Source organism: Oncorhynchus kisutch, linkage group LG18 (genome assembly GCF_002021735.2).
Source record: "Oncorhynchus kisutch isolate 150728-3 linkage group LG18, Okis_V2, whole genome shotgun sequence".
Taxonomy (NCBI): domain Eukaryota; kingdom Metazoa; phylum Chordata; class Actinopteri; order Salmoniformes; family Salmonidae; genus Oncorhynchus; species Oncorhynchus kisutch.
In genome coordinates, this window is record NC_034191.2 from 26205289 (window position 1) to 26230670 (window position 25382).

The 25382-nt window shown below is 40.8% G+C and overlaps 1 protein-coding gene across 4 annotated transcripts in view; it reads right to left on the reverse strand.

Annotated features, from left to right (window-relative positions):
- Window positions 1–25122, reverse strand: part of LOC109909157 (roundabout homolog 2) — a 60252-nt gene extending 35130 nt beyond the window's left edge. For 2 of the 4 annotated variants that reach the window (XM_031795683.1, XM_020508117.2), the window contains exons 1-2: window positions 24594–25110; window positions 1427–1753 (exon numbers count right to left, since the gene is read on the reverse strand). In XM_031795683.1, coding sequence (XP_031651543.1) covers window positions 1427–1753; window positions 24594–24672 — 406 coding nt within the window. In that variant the 5' untranslated portion in view covers window positions 24673–25110. Of the gene's footprint in view, window positions 1–1426; window positions 1754–24593 lie in introns of all 4 variants that reach the window. The other 2 variants (XM_020508118.2, XM_020508116.2) reach the window with 2 other exon arrangements.
- Between the last annotated feature and the right edge of the window lie 260 nt (window positions 25123–25382).

Here is a 25382-nt window from a genome sequence, read left to right on the forward strand (position 1 = left end):
CTTATTCATGCCAACAACAAGAACACAGCCAGCAATAATTGACTGTTTAGTATTTCCATACCCGACATGAAAGTTATTCTGAGGAAGTCAAATTAAGCAACAGTGTCTAGTTATACTGAAGCCTGAGTTGTGGACCCCAAAGGCGAAAAACATTTAAGCATGAAATACATGTCACTTCGGATGCATTTGTGCAGTGAAGGGACTGATTGTGTGGAAGGAATGAACTGTGTAGAAATCTAAATTCGACAACCCTGTTGAGGTAATACTCTACTGTAGCCAATCCCCATGACAGTCAGGGCAGGGTGGGGTGTCATGGTTCAGAGGTCAGTTCTAGGCATGCCTACATGCCACAGCAATTCAATGTATCTTTCCTCTGAGCTACTCCCAAGCCAGGAGTTGCATTGATCTCAGTGTGATTTCACTATCGTTACCATGGTAGCAATTCAGTACTAATAAATCATAATCAACATATTCACCAGCTACCCAGAGGCACCAGACCTAGGACAATAGTCATTACTGCAGTTAGTCACCGTTAGAGTGCTTGCATCTAGGTGATGCATAGCCTTACTGGTAGGACTGTCATCTCCGACTACATCTCCACTGGCTGAGGAGAATTCATCATCAAAAATAGCAATATAACTGTGGTGCTTAAATGTTTTCCTCTGGAAGCTGTTCTGCTCTAATATTTTTAGTTTTTCTCTAATATTTCATGTTCTGCCGCTTATGAGTGTGGATATATCACTCAGTGTGGAAGCTGAACTAAAGCTGGCCCTATTTTTAAACATGAGCTGTGGAAGTCAGTGAGCCATGAGCAGTTAGAGGCTGAGGAGGCCTGGCTGGCTCTGTGCTCTGGTGGAAGATAAGATGCAGGCAAATTGCTGTTTTGTGTTTTTAAACGAGGAGACATTCCCTCATCTGTTACGCTCCTTTTCCTAATCAGCACACTCCGCTAATCCATTTCCTAATGGCAGAAAGGACCTGCATTCAGCCCAGGGTCACGCCACACTGCCACAATTACAAGGAGAAAGAGGCAAGTGATGCAGTTGTCACTAGTTACCACAGACAAAGTCATAATTTGTTATATTTACAAAATAAAATAATAATGTTATTTTTGGTCTTAATTTATGGTTAAGCAAAAGGTTACAGTGTGGTTAAGGTTAGGGTTAAAATCAGATAAAAAATATATAAATTGTAGAAATAGGCAGGGTTTATGACTGTGACAACTAGTGATGACCACGTGAACCTAAGGGCCACAATAATAGACAAGTCTCTCCAAATGGTCATATTTTCAGAAGTTCAAGATAGCAGATTAAAGCCTGTCCTCTTCACCTGTTGTGCTTTGAGAGAGACAAAGAGACAGAGAGAGAGACAGAGAGAGACAGGTCATGGGGTGACATTGACAGCAAGTAAAATGACAAAGACTTACTGGCTACTTCCAGTGAAGCGTTTCGACTGACAGCCTCTCCAAGGTAGTTACGTGCCACACAGGTGTAGACGCCCTCATCTGGTTTGGAGCGTCGTCCGTGGACGATACGCAGGAAGAAGAGGGAGCCGCTGGGAAGGAGCATTCGGTGAGATCGAGGGTCATCCCGGTCCGTTTCCACCCGCTCCCTGTCCTTGTACCACTCCACAGTGGGGTTAGGCCGCCCCTCTGCCTTGCAGTTGAGTGTTGCGGGTTCCCCCTTGGACACGATCAAGTCAGAGGGGTCTTCCAAGATCCGAGGTGAGCTGTCCTCAAAACGTGCACGGGACCCTGTAAGGTGAAAGAAGTTCACTATCCATGCAGCTGTCTATCATACTGTAGCCCAAACCTGCAATCTCTGAAAGAAAACATCACAACACAATGTAATCCCATTGAGAAAAAAGGCAGTAGAAAAGCTCTGTGGCAGGCTAACCCAAATCCATCTCCACTGACATGGACGTATAGATGCATGAAGTCTGAGGGAGAGACAGATGGGTTGGACAATAATAGAGAAATGTCTGTCACTCACCACTGAGATCTGATGCACCATGATAGTAAAGATGACAACAAGGATCAGAACGTTGGTACTGAAGAGCTCATGTTGTTGTTGTTGTTGTTTCTTCCCACTCGGTAGAGATAAATCACATCTTTATTTTACCTTCTGGGCCTCTGTTATTCTAGTGTTTAACAAAACACCTTATCAGACATTCCCTTGAGCATAGGTAAGTAAGTATCCTGCTTGTATACTCTTCACACTGTAATGTCTTCTAGCCTTTTAACCAACTTTGTTCGTCCATTGAAATGTCATTTGTCAGTAATGGTTGGTAGCCTGCTGAAGAAGACAGGTTTTATTCTGATGGGGTATTTTCAAAGGAGGAAGAAGCCACAGGAGATGGTAATGGCCAATCTCAATGTCAGTCAGGATTTCAGCATAGAAGACATGAAGGCCAGTGACATGCTAACTAAAACAAGATGGAAAGAGAAAGCCAATAGAGATTGAAGTGGGTAGAATATCAGAGAGAAAGAAAGAGAGAGGAGAGAGAGAAAGCTCTCCTATAGCCCTCCCTCTTGGGAACCATTACTGTTACCCTCTTCTGTATGGGAGAAGAGTACTTCTCCAAGCCAAGGGCTTTAGCTAAGCTTTTAGAGTAGATGGCTCAAACAATGTGTACTACAGTTATGTGTCTGGAATATGTATAATTCAAATTAAGAAAAAAAGCCAATGTGCAGTGAATGACCAGATGTATCTTATTTTTGTACAATCAAAAGTAATTCTCTATGGATCTCCTTTGTTTAATTATATTCTTATGTTTTTCTGTCCATCTGTTGTCTTTTGGTTACTTGTTTGCCTGTTCTTTTTAAACTACTTCAACCGAAGATTTTCTGAATTTGAATGTTCACCATGCCATTGAATATCGTGTTAGAGTTATTTTTACTGCAGTCAGTCTATAAATCTCCATTGAAGTGAAAATCTTAAATTACCAGAAGTGTATGGTGGGGAGGAGCATACAGCAACCAATTCACATACAATGCGCTCCAAAAGTATTGGGACAGTACATTTTTTGTTGTTATTTTGGCTCGGTACTCCAGCACTTTGGATTTTAAATGATACACTGACGAGGAGGTTAAAGTGCAGACTGTCAGCTTTAATTTGAGGGTATTTTTATCCATATGAGGTGAACTATTAACAAATTACATATTTTTTTTAAATAGTCCCCCCATTTTAGGGGACCAAAATTATTGGAAAAGAATTCACTTCATATGTGTATTAAACTAGTCGAAAAGTTACGCATTTGGTCCCATATTCACAGCATGCAATACCTACATCAAGTTTGTGACTCTACACATTTGTTGAATACATTTGCCATTCGTATTGGTTGTGTTTTAGATTATTTTGTTCCCAATAAAAAAGATATCACGAAGAACTGCAAAAGTGTTGCTAATGCTCTCCACTTTCTGGAGGACTGAGTTTTGAGATCATTGGAATGCCGGTGGAAGCAGAGTACGATAGCTAAATTCAGGCATTTGGTTGCAACTATGCGGAGGGAGTCGAAAAGAGAATACAAAGAAGGCTGTTGTATAAAACACCTGCCTCCGGATTACATTTTCAAACCAAGGGCAACAATGGCATCTGTAACAGAGAGGGAGAAGCGTTCAACCATGTACACGAGTAAGACAGTCTAGCTACATATTCAGATATGATACGTTTCTAATTTTGTGATGAAGTCATTTTTAGTTAAAGTGTATTGTTAGCTAGCTAGCTAACATTAACTGGCTGACTCGCTAGCTAACATTACGTGTATGATCTGTGTAGTAATATTGGTATCTCAGAGCCATTTGCATTGCTAGTTTTAGCCTAATGTTATCTAACTAACTAACATTGAAAGTAGTTGGTAAGCTTTAGCTAACTATAGAGTCATGTAGGGTAGTAATGTTATGAGTTGGAATTATGGTTCATTGTTTAGCTAGCTAGATGCCTAAACAAAAAAAGACTCTACCATCCAAGTAACCATTTCACGGTACCGTTTACACCTTCTGTATCGTGTGCATGTGACAAATACACTTTTATTTTATTAGATATAGTGTGCGTTTACCAGAGACGGTAATGTGAAGAACAACCGGACCTGCACCAAAGTCAAATTAGGATTTAACGTTTGGCCAACCAGTGTCCAAGTAAAAACAAATCTCTGTTAGAATGCCCTGCTTTATTTCACTCACAACTGTAAGTTTGAAAAACACATTGAGGATTGATTATAAACAACGTTTGCCATGTTTCTGTCGATATTATGGAGCTAATTTTGAAAATTTTCTCGGCGTTGTAGTGACCTCAATTTCCGGTCGATTTCTCAGCCAAACGTGAAGAACAAACGGAGCTATTTCGCCTACAAAAATAATATTTTTGGAAAAAAGGAACATTTGCTATCTAACTGGGAGTCTCGTGAGTGAAAACATCCGAAGCTCACCAAAGGTAAACGATTTCATTTGATTGCCTTTCTGATTTTCGTGACCAGGTTGCCTGCTGCTAGCTAGTCATAATGCTATGCTAGGCTATCGATAAACTTACACAAATGCTTGTCTTGCTTTGGCTGTAAAGCTTATTTTCAAAATCTGAGATGACTGGGTGATTAACAAGGCTAAGCTGTTTCAATATATTTCACTTGTGATTTCATGAATAGGAATATTTTCTAGTAATATTTATGTCCGTTGCGTTATGCTAATTAGTGTCAGTTGATGATTACGCTCCCGGACCCGGGATGGGTAGTATCAAGAAATAAGTGCTGTTGTAATAAATATATAAGACAAATTCTTCATTCACAAAACCAACTTACACCGAGAGGAAAGTTTTTCTGGAACATGCTTATTGTCACGCCCTGGTCTTAGTATTTTGTGTTTTCTTTATTATTTTGGTCAGGCCAGGGTGTGACATGCGTGATTTATGTGTCTTGTCTAGGGGTTTATTAGATTTATGAGGTTGTGTTTAGTAGAGTTGTCTAGGAAAGTCTATGGTTGCCTAGAGTGGTTCTCAAACAGAGGCAGGTGTTTATCGTTGTCTCTGATTGGGAACCATATTTAGGCAGCCATATTCTTTGGGTATTTCGTTGGTGATTGTTCCTGTCTCTGTGTTTTGCGCCAGTTAGGACTGTTTTCGGTTTTCCACGTTTTCTTGTTTTGTATAAGTATATTGTTCACGTTATCATCTTTATTAAAGATGTTTATAAATAACCACACTGCGTTTTGGTCCGCCTCTTTCAGCAGAAGAAAACCGTAACACTTATTCCTGACATTGTCTGGAAAAATGCATGGTTAAGACCTTACAAATACTGTATACCAAACAAAGTTAAGGAAGTGCACTTCAACATTTTGCATAAGATAGAATTACATGGATATATGATGTCCAAATTTGTGGCTATTGATGATATGTGTTTTCTGTGAAAAAGGTGAAAATCTATCTCACTTGTTCTTTGAATGTAAATTTGTGTCTGAGTTTTGGGAAAACCTTGCAAAGTACTTATTTACCATTATGAACACTGCCTATAATTTTAACATAAAATATATAATATGTTACTATTGCAATGATAACAAAACCACTGAAATTATTGTTAATTTTTTAAATTCTTGTTGCCAAATACTTTATACACAAACAAAAATTCCAAAATTCTATACCAAAATCACAAATTTTTCTGATTGAATGTAATTATCTTATTAAAACACTAACCCTAGTGAATAACAAAAAGAATATCATCTTCATGAATCATTATAATAAAGATATTTTCAGAGTGAAAATAATTGCACTTAAATTGTTTCTTTTTTGTATTTTATTTATATTTTTTGTATGTTTGAGCTTTGTTAATACCTGTGTTTGAGCTTTGTTAATACCTGTGTTTGAGCTTTGTTAATACCTGTGTTTGAGCATTGTTAATACCTGTTTGGTGTAGCAATGTAAGTTGATTTTTGTATTATGAATATTAAAAATAAAAAAATAATTAAAAGAAATAAGTGCATTTTAAATTGTTTTATTTCATTTTTACCTTCATTTAAAAACTGAGTCTCTTTCGCAAGGGAGACCTGTACATACAATTAATAGAACAATCAAATCAAAATCAGATTAACAATACTAAAATACAGCACAACAATCAAGAAAAACAGGCACATTCCTCAGAAAATAGTTTCACAATCAATATTTTAAAATTGCCCAAGCGGCATCAGAGCGTCCAATTGCAATGTATTTTACAGTTGGTTCCAGCAATGAGATGCGTTAAAACTAAAAGTGGATTTACCTACAGTACTTCGGTGGAGACACGAGGAACCTCAAGAGTTAACCAACCCTGTGAACGGGTTTGATATCTAATGTTTTTTTGATATACTTTAACAATGAAGTCAGGTAAGTTGGAAGCTTGTGTAATAATGAAGTGCTCTACTGGACTTCAATGATGCCGGAGCCAACCTCATTGCGTGCTAGGAATATGGGACCAAATAGTAAAAACTTTTGACTATTTTATTACACTCTACTTTAGGTGCCATAAAATGGGGGGACTATGTAAAGAAAGTGCTATAATTTCTACACGGTTAACCCAATACGGATGTCATTACACTCAAATTAAAGCCGACAGTCTACACTTAAACCTCAATCTTTTTATAATTTCACTTTTGGAGCTCACTGTGCATGCTGGCTTCTACACTATAGTCGTTACATCTGAAAAGTGTGTATAAATCCAAGCTTTTAGCTGTAAGCAGATTTGTTTTTTTTATGACCTCATTTGATGCACATAAGAAACACTGACCAACATGCCATGAACCTGAGGAAAACACCCAAACAACAATCCCACCATGGTAGCTGTACCAGCTAAAACCCACCGGTTACACACGAGGGCAGCTAATACTAATGCAGGATGCGGATGAATGCTTGAATAGCCCCACATAAAATCAGTTCTTTGCCTGATTCTGTATTTTATTTCTCCCAAATTCCATTTTGTTATTCCAGGTTTCCATTTTGTTTCTCCTATCAAATTCACATGACATTTTATTTTATTTTTATAGAAGAACAACAACATTGCATGTTCTAAGTCCACAACAATGTTTAAAGCACACAAGGATAATTTTTTTTAAGTCTGAGAAATGTTACCCTTAAATGCAAGTGTGCACCAGAAAGAAACCTGTGTTTGGTTAAGAGGTGTTGCTGTAGCGCTCATGTGAATGCAGAGTTTGCAAAACAAATGGCCACTGGATTGACACAAATAGTCATGATATCATTCTGCCTGGTAGGCATAGGCTACTTTGTAGTTAGCATTTAAGTGAAAAGATTTTTGGGAAAGCCTTTCCATCTCTAACAGAAGAAGGTTATCATTAGCATCATCGCTAAAGGCTATACAAAGTGTAGACATATGCACACACACAGACAGGGGCATTCCTGTGCCATTTCAGAAAGTTGCAGGAAAATATGAATCACTGATGCATTTTGTTCATGTCTTCTGATTCACTTAATTTCACTGCATTTCCTAATAAGTTCAATAAAACATTTTAATGTCTGGATTTTATAAGGCCCTAATATCCGAGGAGTTGTAGCACTTTTAATGCTCATTGAATTTCTCAATTCAATATTATCCCTAACAATTCCACAAATTCGTCTGAGATCCCCAAGGATTGGAAAGCTGCCGCAGTCATCCCCCTCTTCAAAGGGGGAGACACCCTGGACCCAAACTGCTACAGACCAATATCAATCCTGCCCTGCCTATCTAAGGTCTTCGAAAGCCAAGTCAACAAACAGGTCACTGACCATCTCGAATCCCACCGTACCTTCTCCGCTGTGCAATCTGGTTTCCGAGCCGGTCATGGGTGCACCTCAGCCACACTCAAGGTACTAAACGACATCATAACCGCCATCGATAAAAGACAGTACTGTGCAGCCGTCTTCATCGACCTTGCCAAGGCTTTCGACTCTGTCAATCACCATATTCTTATCGGCAGACTCAGTAGCCTCGGTTTTTCGGATGACTGCCTTGCCTGGTTCACCAATTACTTTGCAGACAGAGTTCAGTGTGTCAAATCGGAGGGCATGCTGTCCGGTCCTCTGGCAGTCTCTATGGGGGTGCCACAGGGTTCAATTCTCGGGCCGACTCTTTTCTCTGTGTATATCAATGATGTTGCTCTTGCTGCGGGCGATTCCCTGATCCACCTCTACGCAGACGACACCATTCTATATACTTTCGGCCCGTCTTTGGACACTGTGCTATCTAACCTCCAAACAAGCTTCAATGCCATACAACACTCCTTCCGTGGCCTCCAACTGCTCTTAAACGCTAGTAAAACCAAATGCATGCTTTTCAACCGGTCGCTGCCTGCACCTGCATGCCCGACTAGCATCACCACCCTGGATGGTTCCGACCTAGAATATGTGGACGTCTATAAGTACCTAGGTGTCTGGCTAGACTGCAAACTCTCCTTCCAGACTCATATCAAACATCTCCAATCGAAAATCAAATCAAGAGTCGGCTTTCTATTCCGCAACAAAGCCTCCTTCACTCAAGCCGCCAAGCTTACCCTAGTAAAACTGACTATCCTACCGATCCTCGACTTCGGCGATGTCATCTACAAAATGGCTTCCAACACTCTACTCAGCAAACTGGATGCAGTCTATCACAGTGCCATCCGTTTTGTCACTAAAGCACCTTATACCACCCACCACTGCGACTTGTATGCTCTAGTCGGCTGGCCCTCGCTACATATTCGTCGCCAGACCCACTGGCTCCAGGTCATCTACAAGTCTATGCTAGGTAAAGCTCGGCCTTATCTCAGCTCACTGGTCACGATGGCAACACCCATCCGTAGCACGCGCTCCAGCAGGTGTATCTCACTGATCATCCCTAAAGCCAACACCTCATTTGGCCGCCTTTCGTTCCAGTACTCTGCTGCCTGTGACTGGAACGAATTGCAAAAATCGCTGAAGTTGGAGACTTTTATCTCCCTCACCAACTTCAAACATCAGCTATCTGAGCAGCTAACCGATCGCTGCAGCTGTACATAGTCTATTGGTAAATAGCCCACCCTTTTCACCTACCTCATCCCCATACTGTTTTTATTTATTTACTTTTCTGCTCTTCTGCACACCAATATCTCTACCTGTACATGACCATCTGATCTTTTATCACTCCAGTGTTAATCTGCAAAATTGTAATTATTTGCCTACCTCCTCATGCCTTTTGCACACATTGTATATAGACCCCCCCTTTGTTTTCTACTGTGTTATTGACTTGTTAATTGTTTACTCCATGTGTAACTCTTTGTTGTATGCTCACACTGCTATGCTTTATCTTGGCCAGGTCGCAGTTGCAAATGAGAACTTGTTCTCAACTAGCCTACCTGGTTAAATAAAGGTGAAATAAAAAATAAAATAAATAAATAAAAAAATTCAAATACCATTCCCTCGGGCTGAACATTTCACTGTTCAGACAGCCAAGCAAAAATGATTTAAAACAAATCCTATTGTACATTTTTTATACTAAGTTCTTTAATTTCTGGGAAATAACTGGGAAATGTATAAATATTCAAATCCAATTCCAAATATTAAAAGGTTTTCACAATTCCAATTCAAACAGTCTAATTCAAATTCAATCATTTGAATTCAACATTAATTCAGGAATTCCAATTTTTAAATAAATTGGAATTGACCCCAACCCTGGTACTTACATCATAGCAGAAGGAACAGGCCAGGCCATAAAGCTTTTGTGTTTTACAATTTTGTTGTGGAAAAGCACACAACTCAGGCATAGCTGAAAGGCTATGTGACAAACAGAAGCAGCAAACTGCTGTGACAAGTGTACTGTATAATCAGTGCAAACTCTGTGGCACCAAGGGCACCTGTGAAGCTGCTTTGATGAATAAATCAGGCTGTTTGATTTACACTGAACAAAATTATAAACTCAACATGTAAAGTGTTGGTACCATGTTTCATAAGCTGAAATAAAACATCCCAGATAGTTTCCATTTTCACAAAAAGCTCACTTCTCTCAAATGTTTTACAAATTTGTTTACATCCCTGGTAGTGAGACTTTTTACACCTGACAGGGGTGGCATATCAAGAAGCGGATTAAACGGAACGGTCATTACATAGGTGCACCTTGTGCTGGGGACAATAAACAGACACTCTAAAATGTGCAGTTCTGTCACACAACACAATGCCACAGATGTCTTAAGTTGAGGGAGCATGCAATTGGCGTGCTGATTGCAGGAATGTCCACCAGAGCTGTTGCTAGAGAATTGAATGTTCATTTATCTACCATAAGCCGCCTCTGTCATTTTAGAGAATTTGGCAGTACATCCAACCGGCCTCACAACTGCAGACCACATGTAAACACGCCAGCCCAGGACGTTCACATCCGGCCTCTTCCCCTGCAGGATCGTCTGAGACCAGCCACCCGGAATTTCTGCACACACTGTCAGAAACCGTCTCAGAGAGGCTCATCTGCATGCTTGACCTGACTGCAGTTCGGAATCCGTAATGGAGGAATCCCTACCTTTCTTTAAGGTATCTGTGACCAACAGATGCAACTGCACAGGGCAGATGGCAGACAGCGTTGTGTGGACGAGCGGTTTGCTGATGTCAACGTTGTGAACAGTGCCAGTATGGTGGTGGTGGGGTTATGGTATGGGCAGACATAAGCTATGGACAATGAACACAATTGCATTTGATCGATGGCAGTTTGAATGCACAGAAATACCATGAAGAGATCCAGAGGCTCATTGTCTTGCAATTCATCTGCCGTCATCACCTCATGTTTCAGCATAATGCACGGCCCCATGTCACAAGGTCCTGTACACAATTACTGGAAGCTGAAAACACTCATTGAGCATGTTTGGGATGCTCTGGATCGACGTGTATGACAGCGTGTTCCAGTTCCCGCCAATATCCAGCAACTTCGCACAGCCATTGAAGAGGAGTGGGGCAACATTCCTCAGGTCACAATCAACAGCCTGATCAACTCTATGCAAAGGAGATGTGTCGCGCTGCATGAGGCAAATGGTGGGCACACCAAATACTGACTGGTTTTCTGATCCACACCCCCACTTTTTTTTTAGGTATCTGTGACCAATAGATGCAAATCTGTATTCCCAGTCATATGAAATCCATAGATTAGGGGTTCATTTATTTATTTAAATTGATGGATTTCCTTATGAACTGTAACTCAGTAAAATCCTTGAAATTGTTGCATGTTGCATTTATATTTTTGTTCGGAAGAAGATTGTGGGGCGGAAGTTGAGTGCACCTTTTAAAGACAAAATCACAGGCAATCAACCAAGCTTGCTGTTTGTTACAAAGAGAAAAACATGTCTCTGAGAATAACGGAGGCTTCTAAAGCAGTAAAACATTTGATTCTCCTTTGTTTCATTTCCATCTTGTGTTTTTCTTGTCCATCTTATTTTTTGTTTACTGGTTTGCCTGTTGTTTTTAAACTGCTTCAACCGGATAGCCAGCCCCACAATGCAACAGTTAAGACTTTCTGAATCCGAATGTGAATGTTGTGTTATTTTTACTGCGGTCCGTCTATAATCTCCTGTGGAACGAAAACCTTCATTACCAGAAGTGTATGGTGGGGAGGAGCATACCGCAACCTATTGACATACATGCTTGCTGCTACACTATAGTAGTTACATCTGAGGCGTGTGGACAAATCCAAGCTTTTAGCTGTAAGCAGATTTGTTTTATTTATGACAGGCAATTCCAAGGTAACGGAATTACGCTGAAACTCAGATGTTACTTTAAAAATGTATACCAAACAAAAATTGATTGAAAAGTTGAACAAACCATATGGTTTGCTGTTTGTGCCGTCATTCTGTTACCAAACTTTGCATCTGCACTGTTCTTCAAGTAAATGTGTTTTTGTCACATTTTTGGTGGAAGTCCTTGTGTATAGGATTATGTTGTTTGGCATACATTTTAAAGTGAGAAGAAAACAAATTGGAATCTCAGCGTAATTCTGTTACTGTGAAATTACCCTGAACTCAGAAACACTGACCAACATGCCATGAACCTGAGGAAAACACCCAAACAACAATCCCACCACGGTAGCTGTACCAGCTAAAACCCACAGGTTACACACGAGGGCGGCTAATACTAATGCAGGATGCGGATGAGTGTTTGTAATATCAGATGAGCTGTAGCACCTTCAATCTCTCTCATTGCTTTCATAACGACAAAAAGCAAGGCAACAGAAAAAGACGAACATTTGAAAATATTTAGTTTAAACTATTCCCCTCTCGACTCATCTCTCTGCAGCCTTCATCATGACACATTCCATCGCTCTTTCCCTTTTTCAACTCTAATACAATTCCAGCTGAGTTGTTGTTATGACCAGTCTCATCTCCCCTATGGTTCACAGATGCTGGGACTTGATCTGCATATTTGGCTGAGTTCCCCCACAAGAAGTTAAATCAGACAATAGAGGAGAGTCTCTGCTGCTTTCCCATAATGCCATTCTCTGGGATTACTGAGACCTAATGGGTACTTACATCATAGCAGGAGCAACAGGCCAGGCCATAAAGCTTATGTGTTTTATAATTTTGTTGGGGAATAGCAGACAGCTCAGCCATAGTTGAAAGGCAAACACCTTTATCTGGCTGTGTGACAACCAAAAGCAGCACAATCCTGTGACAAAATCAAACTCCTGTGCCATGTGTATCATCCATGCAAACTCTGTGGCACCAAGGGCATCACAACACCTGTTCTCTCAGAAGATGCTTGACGTACACTGAACAAAAATATAAAATGCAACATGTAAAGTGCTGGTCCCATGTTTCATGAGCTGAAATAAAAGATCCCAGAAATGTTCCATACATCACCTTTGGAAATATAATCCATTCACCTGACAGGTGTGGCATATCAAGAAGCTGATTAAACAGCATGATCAGGTGCACCTTGTGCTGGGGACAATAAAGGCCATTAAAATGTGTAGTTGTGTCACACAACACAATGCCCCAAATGTCTCAAGTTGAGGGAGCGTGCAATTGGCATGCTGACTGCAGGAATGTCCACCAGAGCTGTTGACAGAGAACTGAATTTATCTACCATAAGCCGCCTCCAACGTCATTTAAGAGAATTTGGCAGTACGTCCAACCGGCCTCACAACCGCAGACCACGTGTAACCACGCCAGCACAGGACCTCCACATCTGGCTACTTCACCTGCGGGATAGTTTGAGACCAGCCACCAGGACTGCTGATGAAACTGTGGGCTTTGCACAACCAAAGAATCTCTGCACAAACTGTCAGAAACCATCTCAGGGAAGCTCATCTGCGTGCCTGTTGTCATCACCAGGGTCTTGACCTGACTGCAGTTTGGCGTCGTAACCGACTTCAGTGGGCAAATGCTCACCTTCCATGGCCACCGGCACGCTGTAGAAGTGTGTTCTTCACGGATGAATACCGGTTTCAACGGTACTGAGCAGATGGCAGACCGCATGTATGGCATCGTGTGGGCAAGCGGTTTGCTGATCTCAACGTTGTGAACAGAGTGCCCCATGGTGGCAGTGGGGTTATGGTATCAGCAGGCATAAGCTACAGACAATGAACACAATTGTATTTTATCGATGGCAATTTGAATGCCATGCAATTCATCTGCTGCCATCACTTCACGTTTCAGCATGATAATGCGAAGCCCCATGCTGCAAGAATCTGTACACAATTCCTGGAAGTTGAAAATGTCCCAGTTCTTCCATGGCCTGCTTACTCACCAGACATGTCATCCATTGAGCAAGTTTGGGAAGCTCTAAATTGACAGCGTGTTCCAGTTCCTGCCAATATCCAGCAGCTTCCCACAGGAGTGGGATAACATTCCACAGGCCACAATTAAAAGCATGATCAAATCTAAGGAAATTTGTTGCATTGCATGAGGCAAATGGTGGTCACACCAAATACTGACTGATTTTCTGAACCACGCCCCTACCTTTTTTTTAAAGGTATCTGTGACCAACAGATGCGTATCTGTATTCCCAGTCATGTGAAATCCATAATTTAGGGCCTAATGAATTTCAATTGACTCATTTCCTTATATGAACTGTAACTCAGTAACATTATTGAAATTGTTGCATGTTGCATTTATATTTCTGTTCAGTGTATAATCAGAATGTTTGCTTTATGAAGAAAAAGGAAAGCCACACACTCAGATGCAATAAATGTATTTCCAATGTTGACAGCTGGGCCCTGATTTCATTGGTCAATTTACAAATATCAACAGTACATATAAAAAGCATGAATGGATAACATATGATCATAGATACAATTAGGCTACATCATATAGGCCTACAAAACATAATAACATTTACAATGGATAGCAAAAATCCCAGGAATGGCTTCAGATCAAACTCTACGTTGAGACCGAAGGGATCGATGGTCTTTAAAATTAATGATCCAGGTCGGCCTCTCATTTTAACAACATATTGTAAAAGTCCCCCCCTCTCCTAGGGAATGTGACGTGTTCTATGCCGATATAACAAAGGGACAAAATAGGTGGTTTGCTTCCAAAAAGTGGGCAGCAACTGAGTACGTTGAGTTTTTGCACCTAATGGTGCTACGATGCTCAGAGATTCTTACTTTTAGTTCACATGATTTTTACCAGAAGGACAAATAAGATAAATAACTGCCTTAGTGGAGCATGTAATAACACCTTTGATTGGGATCTGTTTCCCTGTTTGGGGGTGTTTGAAGGATCTACATTTGTAAGTGCCATTTCATTGAACACTTGAGATATTGTGCGGACGTATTTTGGTGTGGTAAATCAGAGTTTATCAATTGATCTCTGAGATTTCTGCCCCGCGAGAATAAAACCAAGGGAGGTTTCGAAAACACATTACCGATACGGTCATCAGATCTTATCATGTGTCAATGTTTGTGAACGATTTCCTTAATTTGTTCAGAGCACTTAGTGTGTAGTGAGAACGCAAGAATGGTTATTTTTGCGAAACTGTCCTTGAAAGAGATCTTGTACCGATTTGTTTAGGATTTCCTCAATGGCAGTATTGATCTGACCATTTCTGTACCCCCTTTCATAGAAATGTCTTTGCATCGCAACCATGTTTCTGTCGAAGTGTGATTGTTTTTTGCAAATTCTTTTGATTCGACAGAACTGGCTGTAGGGCAAACTGTTTTTCAAGGGATGAGGGCGATAGCTATCAGCCTTCAACAAACTGATACAGCCAGTGGGTTTCTTGTAAAAATCTGTGTATAGAACATTAACCTCACAAATAATCAAAAGATCAAGGAAACTGATTTGATGTGTTAGATTGTAAAGTAAATTTCAGGTTGTCAGAACCAGCGTTAAGAAAAGCATGGAATGCCTGGATCTGTTCTGCATCACACCTCCATAGAACTAAAATATCATCAATATACAGTGTCCAAATCATTTCTGAGAGGATTAAGAATTGACTGTTTCTCCATGTAACGCACATACATATTTGCATAGTTAGGAGCCATCGGGGATCCCATAGCAGTACCCTTCATCTGGATAAAGAAATCCTTTTGAAACATGACATAGTTGTATGAGTACTATTTCAGTCAATGTTATAAAGTATTTCAATTTTTTTTATTGAACCCTTATTTTACCAGGTAAGTTGACTGAGAACACATTATCATTCACAGCAACAACCTGGGGAATTGTTACAGGGGAGAGGAGGGGGATGAATGAGCCAATTGGAAGCTGGGGATGATTAGGTGGCTATGATGGTATGAGGGCCAGATTGGGAATTTAGCCAAGACACCAGGGTTAACACCCCTACTCTTACGATAAGTGCCATGGGATCTTTTAGTGAAGACAGGGAGTCATGCACTGGAGGGTAGTTGATTTGGGTCACGTTGTAAGGCTGCTTTGATGTGTAATCAGGCTATGTTTGGTTTATGACAAGAAAATTGTGGGTGGCAGTTGAGTGCACCTTTCAAAGAGAGAAACATGAGCAACCAACCATGTTTGTGACAGAGAAAAACACGTATTTGCCGATATTGGAGGCTTTTATAAAGCGGTACAAACATTCAGCTAATACTCATGGCCCATTTGGCCTGGATAGCATTCAACCACATGAAATAAATAGAATGGTGGGTCCTCAGAGGGTTCAATGTGCATATGGAATTCTTAAAAATGCTTTGGTGTGACTTCACTTGCCCCAAATTATAATTCTAGGTCAATCCTTGTTTCCAAATGATCTAACAAAATAAAACACACTAAGGGTGAACAGCTAAGGGAAGGGCATATTCCTGAATCCAAATGTCCACATAAATGAATAAACACAGAACAGAGCTAAATCTTAAATCTGTGCTATGTCACAAAATGCTCCCATCTGTGTTGATCCAATAAGTAGTTATGTAAGGGTTGTGCCATTATTGTAATACTACACACTGGAGAAATAATGTACATACACCCACTTCACAATCAGACTATTCCTTCACTCACTCAACACACGCCACACAGAAGAAGCTTCCAGCGCTATCAAATGCCAGAGCAGGAGTCTGGGTTGTCCATAAGACTGAATTGTGGGCAACCTTGAAGTGTCTTCCAGAGGGAGGGGCCTATTGAATGAGAGGCTGTTGGCCTCAAACAAGGTGATCACTCTCTACCAGCCTCTCAAGGATATCTCCACGCAGCAGTGAAGGTTGTGTACAGAGTAACAGAGAATCTGTCTGGAGCACTGTAAAGCTTCCTGTATCTCTGGTAGGAAAGAAACTTAAAGCAAATAGCTAGCTCCTGTTATGGTCATACCTCATGATAGATGTTGTGCAGATTTCCAGAATGAAGCTGACACTCTCCCCTTGTTAGGTTAATAAAGCACTAACCTTGATGTAGTAACAACTACAATACCATTTACATCTACAACTCGCATACTGTGAGACGGAGTCCAAAGAGCTAATCATTTTATAGATAATGTTTAACTCATTATGCAAGGATGATGAGTCTAAATAACATCCATCATCATACACTGTAGATTTATTAAGATAGTAAAAGCTATTCATGGAGAACATGAAACATCCACAGCAGAGCAAGCAACCAAGCCCTGTCAGAGAGTGACAGCAAAATAGGCCAAGCACTATCTGATAGACAAGCTATTGAATTGGCCCTAATTGCAACTTCAGACACCCACCCACATATTGGCTCATGGCTTCTCATACACTTCTGTCTTACTAAGCAGGCAGAGTTAGCAGGAGAATAGCTTAGGGGAAGATCAAGCCCCATCTTTACAGCCCTGTTGATCAAGGCTATATTTGGCATATGGCTTCTAGCTATGACATTACGTAATTGGGCTTCTTTCATTAATTAATATTTACAAATATTAAGGATGCGTCAGTGTCTTTCTTCCCCAAGGGCAGAAGTGTACCCCCGTCATGCTAACATGGTGTGAAAACAACAAAACCAGAGGGAGAACTACGTCCTGCTTCACTTCAAATCCTGTTGTTGTTCAGGGTAAGAGTACCCCTCTAGGTCGGCGCTGGGAACACAACACTCCTCAAAACAGAGATGCTACACCGCAGACCCTGTTTCCTATATTTTTCGCAGTATACAAAAATCAGGAGAGACAGAGTGTACCTGTTGGGTAATAATGTAGCTGGCAAACAAGGATACATTTGGCCACCACCACACAAATTTGTAGGGGCTGCTTACCTTGGGGGCTGGTTGCTATCCACTGAGATTTATTCATTAAGATTTCACTTCTTGTATCATTTACATAATGCAATGGACCCAAAAGCCCTTGAGAAGCATTCGAGAGTCATAAGGAAAAAAGTTTGGTTACTCTTGGCACGCTGTCAAATGGTCTTTGAAGGGCACACTCAAGTAATGTTCTCAGTCTTAAACTTGTAGTGTTCCATTGACTCGTATGTTACAGTGCATTCGGAAAGTATTCAGGCGCTCTGGACTTTGTCCACATTTTGCTACGTTACAGCCTAATTCTAAATATGTATTTTTTTGTATCCATCTACACACAACACCCCATAATTATATTTACATAAGTATTTAGACCCTTTACTCAGTACTTTGCTGAAGCACCTTAGGCAGTGATTACAGCCTCGTGTCTTCTTGTGTATGACACTACAAGCTTGGCACACCTGTATTTGGGGAGTTTATCCCATTACTCTCTGCAGATCCTTTAAAGCTCTGTCAGGTTGGATGGGGAATGTCACTGCACAGCTATTTTCAGGTCTTTCCAGAGATGTTCGATCAGGTTCAAGTCCGGGCTCTGGCTGGGCCACTCAAGGACATTTAGAAACATGTCCCGAAGCCACTCCTGCGTTGCCTTGGCTGTGTGCTTCGCCCCAGTCTGAGTTCCTGAGCGCTCTGGAGCAAGTTTTCATCAAGGATCTCTCTGTACTTTGCTCCCTTCACCCATCGCTCGATCCTGACTAGTGTCCCAGTCCCTGCCGCTGAAAAACATCCCCACAGCATGATGCTGCCACCACCATGCTTCACTGTAGGGATGGTGCCAGGGTGGGAGGGGGGGGGGGGGTATTTAATACATTACAACCTTGTTCTAAAATGTAACAAAATGTGGAAAAAAATCAAGTGGTCTGTGTGTGTGCTACAGTCTCATATAGTTCCCATCTGAGATAGGGCCTTTGCCTGGCAGTTGCCCTTACTGCCCATGACTCATCTCAGTGATGTCATCAGCATGTCCCAGAAGCAGGACATTATTCAGTGATATGACTGTGTACTACAGTAGTAGGCTGTGAGCAGACACTGTTCTTGTGGTTTCATCATCCAGACCAGAGAGTTAAGTGCAGCTCTGAGAGGCTTTGGGTGAACCTGCAGCCATGATGTTTCACTAGCTAAGTAACCAGGGGGAGGAGGATTTGGACAGATATCTCTGTTGGCTATTTCATTAACTGTCGCCTTCAGAAGGGTGTTTAGCATTGGATTAGTATAACGCCAAGCACAACAAGTGCTCTGAATTTATTCAACTTAACTTCATTGAAATAGCAGTGATTTGTCGATACATGGAGTAAAACAATTTAATTCCAACCTGAATCAGATTGATCAGTCTGTGCGTGTGAAACACTCTGGTGAGGCAAGTTAAGTGCTGAGACTGCAATCAATATGTTAAGTTGTTAGCTCTGGCAACTCTGTCTTGCTCAATCTGCCTTCAATCGAATGCAATTTGTGGAGGATCCCTCTTTTTCACGCAATCAAACAGAGACTTAGGAGGACACATGCAACACTCAAGTTCAAAAACAATTTAGGAAAGTATTGGCGTATTGATGGACACCAGAGAGAGAATGGAGACCATGCATTAACAGCCCTGTTCTCACAATAAAGTAAGGTAGTGCTGTTTTCAGAGACTGACTCTAAAAGTGGAGACCAAAGTCAACCAAGACCACTGCTGCTAACATGATGATGCATCATTGTCTTACATGCACCCCTGTAGGACACAAGTGTCTATCATGTGTCTTTAAAGTAAAAGCTTGTTTAAAAAAAACATGACTGTGGTTTCAATTGTACCCGAGTAGTTCATGTTTTTGACATCAATCATCCTGTCTCAGGGTCATTATTTTCAAATATTATAGTACTTATCCTTTCATCATAGGATTGCCAGTCTCTCAAAGGATCATAGGAATTCTTGAGGTCCTACAGTAGCCTATGACATAGATGCTCACAGTGACTCAGGCAGCTGCATTGATGTCCTATGAGTCTGATGTGAGTCCCTGTCAGTGTCAACACAATACTTCTGGTGGAAACATGCATAATAAAACTCAAGATGTGTGAAGCCTCTCACTCCATACACTTCATACCATATGGCACCAGTGTGATCTGACAGCGACTTAAAAAGAGTTTGTTGGGAGGGGTGTCTGGGGGATAGAATGTCAATTACACACAGGCACGCACAAATGCATGAAAGCATGCACATACACGCACGCCTATGGCATCACATTTGATTAAAGAAAGAATTGTAAGTGATTTTTCATGAGTCACAAAACTTTGGGATTTTTAAATGAAAATAAATAAAAAATAGTGTTCAAAAAGTATTGAGGAAACAAATATTGTAAGCAAAAATGAATCAAAAGTATTGAAAGCCTAAAACAAACTACAATATCGGTCAAAAGTTTTAGAACACCTACTCATTCAAGGATTTTTCTTAAATTTTTATATTTTGTACATTATAGAATAATAGTGAAGACATCAAAACTATGAAATAACACATATGGAATCATGTAGTAACCAAAAAATTCTAAATATATTTTACATTTGAGATTCTTCAAATAGTCACCCTTTACCTTGATGACAGCTTTGCACACTCTTGGCATTCTATTAACCAGCTTCACCTTGAATGCTTTTCCAGCAGTCTTGAAGGAGTTCCCACATATGCTGAGCACTTGTTGGCTGCTTTTCCTTAAGTCTGCGGTCCGACTCATCCCAAACCATCTTGATTTGGTTGAGGTCAGGGGATTATGGATGAAAGGTCATCTGATGCAGCACTCCATCACTCTCCTTCTTGGTCAAATAGCCCTTACAGAGCCTGGAGGTGTGTTGAGTCATTGTCATGTTGAAAAACAAATGATAGTCCCACTAAGCCCAAACCAGATGGGATGGCGTATCGCTGCAGAACGCTGTGGTAGCCATGCTAGTTAAGTGTGCCTTGAATTCTAAATAAATCAGACAATGTCACCAGCAAAGCACCCCCACACCATAACACCTCCTCCTCCATGCTTTACAGTGGGAAATACACATGTGGAGATAATCTGTTCACCCATACCGTGTCTCTCAAAGATAAGGCGGTTGGAACCAAAAATCTCAAATTTGGACTCTAGACCAAATGTCAAATTTCCACAGGTCGAATGTCGATTGTTCATGTTTGGCCCCTTATTGATGGTTTCCTTGCAGCAATTCGACCATGAAGGCCTGATTCACACGATCTCCTCTGAACAGTTAATGTTGAGGTGTGTCTGTTACTTGAACTCTTTGAAGCATTTATTTGGGCTGCAATTTCTGAGGCTGGTAACTCTACAGAACTTATCCTCTGCAGCAGAGGTAACTCTGGGACTTCCTTTCCTGTGGCAGTCCTCATGAGAGCCAGTTTCATCATTGCGCTTGATGGTTTTTGCGACGGCACTTGAAGAAACATTCAAAGTTCTTGAAATGTTCCATGTTGACTGACTTTCATGTCTTCAAGTAATGGACTGTCATTTCTCTTTGCTTATTTGAGCTGTTCTTGCCATAATATGGACTTGGTCTTTCACCAAATATACCCCCCTACCTTGTAACAACACTGAAACGCATTAAGAAGGAAATATATTCTACAAATGAACTTTTAAGAAGGCACACCTGCTAATTGAAATGCATTCCAGGTGACTACCTCATGAAGCTGGTTGAGAGAATGCCAAGAGTGTGCAAAGCTGTCATCAAGGCAAAGGGATAATTCACTTGTAATATTGATCACCATGTATTTCACCGTAACATGCCAATTATTTAGCTAACGTTTCTGCTCACAGGAAGCACGTCGAGACAGTGTGAATGACCAGTGCACCGGTGATGCATCGAGGTGCTTCCCACTGGGCAGCTGTATGGTCTTCTTCTATGAGGTTTAATGGCGGTTGGCATCCAATTTGTTACATTACCGCCACCTACTAGACTGGAGTACAACTTCCTTATACTTTGCTTGAAAAATAAAAATGTACTAAATAAATACCCTACCATCTAACACTACACACACTCATTTCAAAATTATATAAAATAAAATGAACACCACCCTACTCCACTTATTCAATGTATTTATTCCTACCTCATGCCATCACCACTTAATACACCCTGTAACTCTTCTGATGTCAAGTCTCGCACACCTAAATTCCTCTCTGCAGCTGCCATCTCAACCTCAATTTTCTGCGACTTCCGTTCCATCCCTGCAGTACAGTTGATAACCATTGCTATAAATCCAATCTTAATTAAACATATATCACTTTTTGGCCTATCCCCCTGTACTGGTATATCTCTACTACTCTCACCACTCCTCCCCCTTAACCCATCTTCACTGCCTCTGTATATGACAACTTCTACACTACTCAAACACTGGAAACCTAAACCTGCCTCTCTCGCACGGGACATTTCTGATTCCCAGCTCCATGGGCACCCCTACAATTAACACATTCCATTACTTTCCCCAATACGACACATTCCTTTGTCTCATGCCCTTCTGCACACTGCTCACACCTTGGACCCTCCCTCCTACACTCTGCTCAGCTGTATGGTCACATGTCACCTGCAGTAGCTATGGTCAATTTGTTCCATCCCACTTGATTTTATTTTGAGTAGGATGGCAGCCTACATGAGAAATAGCTTGTAATATTAGTAGTGACCATCTGGATGCTACAGTGATACATACAGTCTAGTGCTCAATGGGGGGGGGGGGGGGGGGGATTGGAGCAACTGGGAACACACAAAAAAACTAGGTAAAATCATGACATCAGTGATCTTCAGGTTGGAAAGTCAGAGTTTCCAACCTCGAATTCTGAGTTGAAAATATTCTATTTATTTGTATTCCCAGTTGTCTTAAACACGACATATGCTCTGCAAGCCGACAGTACGACACCTGGGCAGTGTCTTTCACTACTGTTCCGCAGTACAGCAAGTGATGTAGCTTGGTAGAGGATGACAGCGTTGATGATGCGTTCTGTGGGAGTGGAACTCTCACTCCAAAATGTATTGACCAACAGTAACCAATTTAGTTCGCTCCCTTCTAAACCCAACAGAGAAATTTAAAAATTAAAGCGCTGGGGAAAGAAATATTGTAACCGTAGAAATGTGATTTGAAGAGCTTGAGAAATGCAAGCATGGGTGAGGAAAAGTTGCAAACAAAGCAGAGAAGATTGCTTGTAATTAACCAGGTTTCCATCCAACCTTTTTATGTGAGTAAAGTACATGTCGGACCAAAATAATTACTACAAGCCTGAGTGGGCTCCCGGGTGGCACAGCCGTCTAAGGCACTGCATCTAAGTGCTAGAGGCGTCACTACAGACCCTGGTTTGATTCCAGGCTGTATCACAACCGGCCGTGATTGAGAGTCCCATAGGGCGGCGCACAATTGGCCCAGTGTCGTTAGGGTTTGGCCGGGGTAGGACATCATTCTAAATAAGAATTTGTTCTTAACTGACTTGCCTGGTTAAAAAAAATTAAATACCCCATTTACTTTGATGCAGCCTCCGCAGAAGTCAGAGCAGTCACACTTCTTGTACTTTGCCGAGCCATTGTCAAGGAAGTGAGTTTGTGTTATACAGGACCTCCCGTCCCCACCTACCGTCACCCAATCATGTCAATGTGTAGCTATACGTTGTTACAAAATTTGGATCGAAATGGCGATGCAGAACGGAGCTCAATTTGGTCGCCACAAGCCTTCGGAGGATGCACAATTGCGTCCATTATTACTGTATTATATTATTGTATTATATTACAAGAGCAAGGATAAATTAGCTTTAAAGCGCATGTGCCAATACTTGATGGAGACCCATCTAACTTATTTGTTATTCTGTACATGGGAATTTAACGGCAAAATGTATTTTTATGTGCACTACGTCATCACACACAGCCTTTTATCTGCAACAAGTCAATTTGATGTTAACATCTCTGCTGGGAAAATGTGCCATTGTTTTTATGCAGATTTTAAAATATTCACATGAACATCTGTCTCCAATTGAATGGAAACCTAGCTAGTGCCATGAACATATTCAATTGAAAAGAAAAATAATTTCTGTTTCCTTTTTTTATCATTGATATAATTTATTTTTGGCTTGCAATAACTTTAGATTAGTTTTCGTTTACAAATTTAACATTTTGTCTAATTACTGTTTTCCTCTCAATATGTTTAGGACTTTACAATATATTGAATGTTCCATTTAAAAAATAAAAAGTATTTGGACTCATGAAAAATAACTCACAATAATGTTTTTAAATCAAATGTGATTCCATACACTCCACACTACAGAGCTATGTTTTGGATAAAAGCAGTGTATTACAGTGATTTGCATAACCTTGTGATGCATATTCTTGTGATATAGCCTTTTAAAATGATAAATATAATGTAAAACAAAAATAAAGAGAAATCAACAGCTTGCATTACTTTTCATTGAATATTAATCCCAATCAAAACATTGTTCCTTAGCCTAGCCTACAGGTAACTGCCAAAATAAAGGAAACATCAGCATAGTGTCTTAATAGGGTGCTGGGACATCACAAGCCGCCAAAACAATGCGCATTGGCATAAAAACATTCAGCCACAATAAATTCCATAATTTGGTGTTTTCTTGATGATGTTGGAAAACACTGCCTCAAGGGCCACTCCAGAATCTTCCATGAGTGTTCAATTGGGTTGAGATCTGGTCACACACACACTAAACCCCCCTATGCTCCTTTGAGAACCTGTTTCAGATCTCTTCTAGCCGTGGTAGACAAAATAATGGGCAACTGGGCATTTTTATACACGACCCTAAGCATGCTGGGATGTTAATTGCTTAATTAACTCAAGAACCAAACCTGTGTGGAAGCACCTACTTTCAATGTATCTTGTAAACCTAGTTTACGCAAGTGTTTCCTTTATTTTGGCAGTTACATGTACTTGACGCATCGGTTACACGTAAAAGTTGAAAAGATGGAAGAGTTCATATTGTAGTTTCTCTCTTACCCAAGGCGGTACAGATGATTGATACCGCCAATAGCAAGACATGCGTGGTATGTGTCTCCATATTCTTGTAGTTGGTCATTTTTGCGTTGTGACAGGTCGGTCTATGTCCAAACTGGTTTTCAACCCTCAGTCACATTCAGTATCCAAATGTATCAAAGGCAAACAATTACAGTGCTTACTACAAGCTCAGCTGATGTTTTTTCTAACGGTTAAAATGACCACACAGAACTTCTTTGAAAACATCTCTCCGGACCTCGTGACAATTTTGCCCGAAGAAATACAACGCCGCATCACTTCGCCCCGCACATTATGCACGCAAAATCATAATGAAATCATATTGTAGCGAAACGTCCTCAGCAAAACAAGAAATCGATACGTAAATATATTGATCTATAAAATAGAAACAAGACAGCTTCGTCGGAGAAGTTGCGCTCCCGCTCGCATCTCTGTATGTGTGCCTGGAATAACAGACCACCACTTTACGAATGGCACCCGACGCACATGCTGAATCAACTGCGTACACAGCCCTCAGCTAAAATGCGAGGATGTATTCTTAAAGAGACAGGAGCGACATCTGTGCAGGCTCTGACCTTGCCCCTTCATATCCTTCTGCTGCGCTACGCATGGCTAGATGACCGTGAGATGATTCACAATCTAAAGGTCTGTGTTTCGGCCATGTCAATCTTTACAGTAATTGCAGGCGTCAGTTTCCCCAACTCATATGGGCCTAACACCGTATGGAAAAGCAATTATAGGTAATTCAATAAACATAATCCTAGCCTGTCAATT